At 44.7% G+C, this 8,788-nt stretch overlaps 1 protein-coding gene across 5 annotated transcripts in view; it reads right to left on the bottom strand.

The window, feature by feature from the left end:
* Nucleotides 1-560: 560 nt before the first annotated feature.
* Nucleotides 561-8,788, bottom strand: part of LOC147434807 (caffeoylshikimate esterase-like) — a 34,674-nt gene continuing 26,446 nt past the window's right edge. For 4 of the 5 annotated variants that reach the window (XR_015185387.1, XR_015185388.1, XM_086491223.1 and 1 more), the window contains one exon: nt 561-1,431. Coding sequence is in view for 3 of the 5 variants with exons in the window: in XM_086491222.1 (XP_086347348.1) it covers nt 1,278-1,431 (154 nt within the window). In the remaining 2 variants the exon portion in view is untranslated. Of the gene's footprint in view, nt 1,462-8,788 lie in introns of all 5 variants that reach the window. The other variant, XM_086491221.1, reaches the window with a different exon arrangement.

Here is an 8,788-nt window from a genome sequence, read left to right as displayed (position 1 = left end):
TTTTTTAAAGAAAATAATTTCACAATGGAAGATTCAATGGTAATCATTCTTCCTAGAGGGTCGTAGCACCAACCTCCCTACTATTACCAAAGTAAAGGATGCTTCTATGATCTGCTACATTGTTACTAAACGGCTAAACAGGATAATATTCAAGACTCAAGTCACGTGATTTAAAAAGTGCCATTACTAGCAAACACAACTAAAGGTGCAAGCTAGACAAGATACTCAAGGATTTGCATTGATTTAATTGATTATAACAACGTTCTAGGATATGAATACAAATGTGTAGCACCATTTCATCATGGCCTTTTCAAGCAATTGAAATGCCTTGTTAATGGTGTTCTACATAGTGTAGAAACATATCTGTATAGCTTATCATTGAAGTAGGGCCTTGCGTTCAAAATGGGTTGGTCTTATGTGAATCCTTGGCTAGTAATGTGTTTAGAAAGTGTTAGTCTCAACACTTGTTACGTCTTACTTCAAAGATATTAATCTTTGCACTTAATGAGTGTTCTGGTCATGGGAAAAGAAAACATCGATTGGGATGATACAAACGGAGGTCCACCCAATGTAACACATCAATTTGATAAGCAAGATCACACTGACTGAAAAAGAGCTACATCAAAATGTTGCTCAACCTTTTGTTGGCCTTAAATAAACTATCAGGAACTGATACTACTATAACATGATGCTACATTTTCTATGGCCTTGATTGGATCATGACATTCTCGAATATGAAACCTCAAGTAGGAAAGATTGAGCCCGAAAAGGGCTTTTTAGCATTACAGTTTATCAGCATTAAGTAAAACATAATCAACCCCACTAACCCTCTACATCTATAAATTGCATCGTCATCCTTACCCTCTTATCTTGCACTTCGAACAACCGTTCTCTCATTTGGAGCTTTGTATCAATGGTGTTCCCTCCACCACAACCTTGCACCATCTCCCCTTGCTTTACCCACTCCTAGTTTAGTCGAGCTCTTTTCACCAAGAAAGATGCTCCGATGTCACAGTTCCTCTCTCTCATGCTGTTCCCATGATTGCCGTGTTGCTTGGCTATTTGCCTTGGAAGCCTCGTTGAGTCGTGCGATGATAGCCTTCCTCAGCAACATAAAAAGCATCCTAGTCGATAATGTTGATTTTATCAAAAGCTTGCCCGATGCTCAACTAGGGCAAGCCCATGGAAGAAGAAACGAGGAAATATTTTTGGCGAAAAAGGAGATACTTTTGGCCAAGAGGCTGCCAATTCCTACTCCTAGTCGGTGTCAGTCAAGTTCAAACTTCCAATGTTGCACTCTCTCTAGCAAGCCCATCCTGCAAGTCGACACGTGTTTCTAACTCCCACCAAGCAGTAGGGGAGGTAGCACCTCTTCCTGGCAAGTAGGGGACACCCCAGTTGTAACCCCAACAGCTATCCCGTAGCCCATTCCTGAAATGGCAAGATTCACTTAAAGAAGTCCTTGCAATCACCAATAAAATTGATTAGTACTTAGCAAGGCATATAACAATTTTTTAACACCATACAAGCATGCCCAATTCCACTACTAAAACAGCTTTGAGCCAACTAGTAAAAGACTACATACTTAAAGAGACAAAAGGTGAGTTCAAAAAACAAGATCCTAACATGACAGAGACCTAGACAAAGGTAAGAAGGCCAGAAAGGGAAAAAAAAATAGAGCATTTGAAGAAAGACAAGTAGAAACGACAAGTCAATACGACATAGCCTTCATAAGCTGCAAACCACTCACTAAAACATTGTCATAGGCCTTATTAAATCGTACAATTCAGTAGATCCTACAAGGGAGCCCCTCAAAATTCCGTTTTTTTCGAACGCACCCACTTCGTTAGTGTTCAAAGACTTGGTTTACTATCATTACTTGAAAAACCCTCATCCATATTTCAAGCCAGTCATTACCACATACAAAAATAGACTCAAGCTTTTTGTTCTACTCAAATGAAGGATCTTGAAGTGTCTCAAAACCTTCTTAAATCGAGAAACTTGAGGGATGACAAAGGCCACCACTTCAACACATCCAGTAAATTTAGCACTTTCTTCTAGGCAATCCACTCAGACTTCTATCCATACCTCAAATATGTTTCCTTCATATGCTCACAAGCTATGTAGAAAAAACTTCATCTACAAAAAATTGCAAATTTTCTCTTGCAATATGCCACCATATATACACCGAGAGGCGAGGGGGGGCGCCGGGGGGGGGGGGGGGGGGGGGGGGGGAGAGGGAGAGAGAGAGAGAGAGAGAGAGATTTCATTATTGCTATGGGACCAAAAGAATGAAATCATGTGAGGTCTAATAAGTGACTCGATGCTCCAGAAATGTGGAAATGAGCATCGCAAGTGGGAGTTCACATTGTGGTTGGGAGAGGAATGTTTTCCGCGCGGCGGGGGAAGAGAGAGAGAGAGAGAGAGAGAGAATAAATAGGATATAGAGCTCACACAGCCTCCATTCTCAGCCAATAGTTTATGAAGCTGAGCATTAAAGAAAGCTCGTTCTGGTCCCTATGTGACACAAAAATCTCCGCCGATGATCTTGTCTGCAATTGCGAGCAAACCTCATCTCCGGACCGGGCAGCCAATGGATCTCAGATCTATCGTGACAAAACTCCTCGGAAATGACCTCTTAACGTGTGCCGCCCACCGAACGGGCACAGGGACTCAATTTGCAACACAACCTACACTATAGGGTGTCAAAGTGCAGAGAGAGAGAGAGAGAGAGAGAGAGAGAGAGAGAGAGTGAAGCGCCAGAGAGGGGGAGATCGCTGGCTAATCTGGAGAGAGAAAAAAACGCTGGTGAGAAAAATGCTAGAGAGAGGATGTCCACACATACAAGCACTAGAGAGAGAGAAAACGCTAGAGAAAGGGTGTTACCCAAAACGTTGGCAAACTCTGCATACACTGATATGGCCAAATGCTACATATGGGGTCTACATATTTAGGGTGGGCAAAAATATGCCCCACCCAGATATAAACCCCACCACTAGCAAAAATAGGACCTATTGCTAATAAAATGTGAGAAGTCACTAAAGTGACATACTTCCCACATTTCATGAGCAAAACTACATAACATAGAGACACGGATCCTGCCTCATGCTAGCCAATCCGCTATGCAACACCGTGGAATGCACCACCGAGAACATCTACCTCGGGTACCGCCCGGCACAACCACAATCTGCTCTTGGGAGATATTGAAGCCACCATCAGACAAGAATCTCTAAAACTCTTAACACCCCCTCTCAGCTCCTTCACGGGAAACCAATCCAAGGAAGCTGGCATGAGAGAATAATGTCGCCAGTGGTAGAGGTTTGGTGAATATATCATCGGGGTTGTCTGATGTCGGAACATACTCTAGTCGAATAGAGCCATCCTTCGTCTATTCACGAACATAATGGAACTGTATCTCTATACCCTTCGTCTGGGCATGAAAAACCGGGTTCCTCACAATGGCTATACAACTTTGGTTGTCATAGTAGATCGTGGGCGTCTTATGAGGCAAGCCAATCTTCAAAAGTAGCCTCTGTAACCACATATAGTCACATGTGGCACTGCAAACAACCCTATACTCGGCCTCTGTAGATGATAGGGCAATTGTAGGTTGTTTCTTACTGCTCCATGAAACTGTTCCCCAGCCAAAAGAAAAGATGTAACCTGTAGTCGACCGTTGTCCGTCTCAATCTACGCCCCAATCTCAAGCACTCCTTCCTCAAGAGAATGATCTTGAAGTTCTTACAACCAGCTGCATAGAAATGCAAAGTTACACAAAACGAGAACAGGAAACGGGAATGAGGGCCTTTGGAACGTTTCCGAAACAGGGGGCCCGGGGGGGGGCGAGACAACGAGAATGGGGGCTGGAACGGTAGACCTAAAATATGCTTAGATTAGGCTCGATTCGACCTATACAGTAGTAGAAAGACACAAACACCCATTAGTCCAAGTAGAATCTTATTTAGACATGCTTTTTAATAATGCTTAAGGCTTACTGTCACCAGCGTGTGACTACTATCTATCCTTTTTGTTGATTTCTTTCTTATTATCTATTTACTTTCACTTTTTGGAAACACCCCTCGGGAAATCTAACTGCCCTGCATTGCATAGCTAGTGTGGAACTGTCCAGAGGGAGTCCAGGCCTGAGGGCAAGAGAGCACTAAGGTTGGACAAGGACTATGGTTAGCCAATTGGGGTCATTGACTAGCCAAAGTGGAATCCTTTGCTACAGAGGCTACATTTCAGTTCTGGATGTGGCCGCAGTGTACAAAGAGGGTCGGATGACCTAGAAAGATACAATGGCAGCAACTCCTAAAATTTAGGGAACTGCTATTTTGGGACCTGAAAATGTGTTGACGTCATTACCTCCGGAATGACAAGGGGAACATTTTCTTATTCTGCCGTGAAGTCAACTGGGCAACCGGTTGGGAGATTTTTAGGCGGCAACCCCGAAACGGGAAAATGCTTATAAATGTGCCAAGTGGCACCTTCTGGTGCACTTGCCTCATGCAACAAGAAGTGGCGCTGAATTTTAAGCTGGGAGAGGCTCATTTGCAGCTTTTGTCATAGGTTAAGAGCTATGGAGTGCTTGCTTTCCCTCTTATGCACAGTGCGGTGCCAGGAGTGATGCCCTGCACGCTACGCACTGCCCTCTCTCTCCCCTTTGGCAGTATGTTATGCCCCTCTAGTGGGCTCTTCATTTGACCAATGTACAGTTGTGTGGGTTCATGCGCGATTGCCGAGGCAAGAGCCTCTTGCACAGGTACTGGATTAGCTAGCGGCTAATCCCCCGCAGGTACAGGTGAATTCGGAGAGGTTTCACGCCAGAAATCTCGTCCGATTCAAAGGGCAAGTAGCCCTACAGGTGTGGGAGCTCGAGGACTTGCTACGGATGCGACCGGCACACGAAACGGAGCCCGAAACAGTAAATTACAGCCTGCTGTGTATTTTTGCAGGTTTAGGGTTTTGGCCCTAAACGGACCCTAATACCCCCAGGAGGTTCGGGAATGCAAGGGGACCGCTGTACAGGTGATCTGGCGCATTTTCAGGGCTGAAAACAGAGAATTCAGCGTGCTGCAGATTCTCGCCAGGTTTTGCGAAGTGCCCGTATGCGTCGGGAAAGTCAATCAATGCGTGGGAATACTGACTGTGAAGTGTCCTAGTACAGTTATGCTGCCGAAATCGGGCTGGAACAGTGGAAATTCAGCCGAGTTTGTGCGGGGCAGCTTGTAGGGATTCACAACGTTTATTCCCTCTTTTGAAGAATAAAGAAATACCGAAAGGGGCGCCTAAGTTAGGGGCCAATCTGGTGTCGGTCTACTCATACAGGTGCAATCTAGCAGCCTGTATCCCTCTCCCCTTTGTTGTGTCTTGAAAGTACAGGTAAAATAGACGACTAATAATGGGTGAAAGCTAAATCAAGGTTTAAAGTAAAGTCTACCGCCCTTTTTGGATTGAACAGGCCGGTTTCATGGTTCCATCGACGGGACTAAATCACTTTTTCCCATAGAAGTGAGCCTTGGTCAGATTGGGCTTGAAGACACAGGGAATAGCAATTATGGCTGACAGACCAGATGATGTGACTGAAGAGGTTTCCTCTTCACAGGGTCAACAGACACATGAAGTGGGTGAGTCCTCAAGACCACCACAGACGGATGATGATATATTCAGGACCCAGTTGGCTACTGCTGTGGCTATGTTCACACAACTAATGCAGAACCCGAGGTTTTTAGCCTTTCTGCAACCTCCTGTTCCGTCTCAGCAAGTTGGGTCACTGGATCATATTCAAAAGCCTGTTAAGGCTCCAGCACAGGTGATTCATACCGCACAGTCAATGGAAACACCTGTACACTTAACGGAGAACATGCAGTCTCCACAACCTATGCCTAAGGTGCAAGAACAGGTGGCTGAGATGCCAATCTTTCAGGCTGTACCAGTACAGCCCGCCACCTTTCAGCAGCCTATAGCTGGTTCTAATGGGTAGGGAAGCAACTTACAGGCTATGCAACAGGTCTTCCCACCACCTTCAGTACACCCTGGCTACTTTGGAGGTGGATCCGTATTCCAGAGCATGGCTGGTCATGCACTTGGAAATCAGTTTTACACGCCAGGAACAGTGTTTGGGGGTGCTCAAACGATGATGCCTAACCCCATGTACAGTGTCATGGGTATGCAACCAGGGTTTCAGAGCACTCAGGGCCAATTTGGGATGCCACAAGCAAATTTTGGTATGGCTGGAATTACAAATCAGCAGCCAAATATGGCATTTCCAGGTCAAGTTAATAGCGGCCAAGGAACACAGATGAACCCTAATAGTGTTCCCATGTTTCAGTCACTTCCATATGACAATTTAACGCCGCTAGAGAGGCCAACGCCGTACAAAGAAGGTGGCAAAGGTGTGTCTTTCACGACCTTTACAGGGTTTGATGACAGGAAGAAGGCTCTCTCATTCCTCCGGCAGTTTGACAAGGCCTATGTAGGGGGAAACTTTACAGAGGCTTCAAAGGTCCGCAAGGCAGCCACTTTCTTGCCAGGGAATGCGGGACAATGGTGGACAACTTTATTGCTTCAAGGGCAAGCTCCGTCCACATGGATTTACTTCAAGCAGATTTTTGCAGCAGCATGGTTATCTGATGACTTTGAAGCAGACGTCATGACAGAATAGCACCAGCTTAATGCTGCCACTTGCAGAAATCTGGATGATTACAATCGGAAGTTTTGGAAAGCTCTACTTCCAGTAACTTCCTATAGGTTTGTGCCATTGACAGAACAGATTGAAAAATACTGTTGTGGCCTACCCAAAGGATTGAGAAAATACTGCACGAAGACAAAAGTCACTACTTTGACGCAACTCATCGAGGTAGCAAACACTGGCAATGGTTTGCTCAAGGGAGAAGATTGTGAATTTAACACTGGCGTCAAGGCAGGATCAGGCAAGAAAAATTCAGCCAAGAAGCACATTCCCAATGAGGCTCCTAAAGGGACTCAGGAGTCGGCCAACGCAGGGAAAGACAAAGCTACGGCTGAATCAGAAAAAGGACCAGCAAAGAAATGGAAAAGACGTTTTCCTCGCAAGTCAGAAGAGCAAAAGAAGGTCCTGAGGACAGAAAACAAATGCTTTATATGTGAGCAGCCTGGCCACATTGCTTACAACTGTCCTACAAAGAAAAGGCCAGCTGATTCTGATGACAAGGAAGACAAGAAAGGAAAGAAGCCCATGGCTGGTCTAGTGTCAGATATGGTGGGCGATAAGCCAAATTCAAATACATGTGAGCTTTGCAGAGCATGGGGAAAGGTCAGGGATCAAACAGTGCTTATCTTCTTTGATCCAGGTGCCAAAGCCAACTTCATTTCCCCAGAATTGGCTTCAAAGTTGGGAATCAGACCTGAAGAGATGGGTATACAGCAGAGGCAGGTTTGGCATGTCCTGGCCATACAGAGGCTGTGACACCCATCATTGGAAAGTTGCGTCTACATATCCAGTCCTATGTAGATGCTGAAGAATTTTACATCATACCACTGGACGGATGTGATGTGTTGTTAGGTATTCCTTGGTTGTTTCGTGTACAGGGAATCATGGATGCCTACAACAAAAAGATCACTGTACAGAGCAGGGGAAAGACTCATATTCTGGATGTAAAGCTTAAAGGGGAGTCTATTCCTACTGTATCAGCTTCTGCTATTACTTCTGTAATGAAAAAGCATCTTTCTGCGTACTTACGTGAAGTGTCAGATTGTGATGAATCAAATTTATCTGTGCTAGATAAAGAAAGGTCAATGTTTTTACAACAGTATAGTGATTGCTTTTCCGATTCATTACCGTCTCAATTACCGCCAGAGAGACCCGAGGACCATGCGATAGATTTGGTGCCAGGCAGTAGCCCACCAAGTAAGCCTCCGTACAGGGTTAGTGCGGCTCAGCAGAAAGAGATAATGGGCCAAGTACAGGAGCTGTTAGAAAAGGGGCTGATTCAGCCCAGTTCATCTCCATTCTGTTCTCCAGTGTTGTTGGTGCAGAAAAAGGATGACTCATGGCGTATGTGCATCGACTATCGTGCACTGAACAAGAATACCATCAAGAATAGGTTCCCTATACCTAGAATTGATGATATTATGGACAAATTAGAAGGAGCAGCTATGTTTAGCAGGATAGATCTAAAGAGTGGGTACCATCAGATCCGCATTAGATCAGAGGATGTGCACAAGACTGCTTTTAGAATGACGTTTGGCCTTCACGAATTTTTAGTGATGCCCTTTGGTCTCACAAATGCTCCTGCTACGTTCAATAGGATGATGAACAGAATTTTCCGTCCACACCAGCAGTTTGTTGGTACATTCTTTGATGACATGATAGTCTACTTAAAGAATGAAGAGGAGCATAGGCATAACTTGGCCATTGTGTTCAAAGAGCTACGCAGTCATAGGTTGCTCATCAATGCAAAGAAAAGTGAGTTTTTTCTGGAAGAGATTCACTTTCTGGGACACATTGTTTCAAAAGATGGTGTCAGAATGGATCCTGCAAAAGTTGAAGCGATCAAGTCATGGCCACATTTGAAGACGGTGCATGATGTCCGAAGCTTTTTGGGACTATGCTCCTATTACAAAAGGTTTATCCGAAATTTCGCTAAGATTGCTTCACCTTTACATGCTCTTCAAAAGAAGGCAGTCACCTTTAGATGGACACAAAAAGAGATTTCAGCCTTTAATCTCTTAAAAGAAAAGATGACTTCAGATCCAGTCATTGTGTTGCCAGATCTTAGGAAGTCATTTGTGGTCCAGTGTGATGCCT

This window comes from Adiantum capillus-veneris, chromosome 19, assembly GCF_014529385.1.
Source record: "Adiantum capillus-veneris isolate H3 chromosome 19, ASM1452938v2, whole genome shotgun sequence".
NCBI classification, from domain to species: Eukaryota; Viridiplantae; Streptophyta; class Polypodiopsida; order Polypodiales; family Pteridaceae; genus Adiantum; species Adiantum capillus-veneris.
This window is presented reverse-complemented; position numbering and strand designations above follow the sequence as displayed.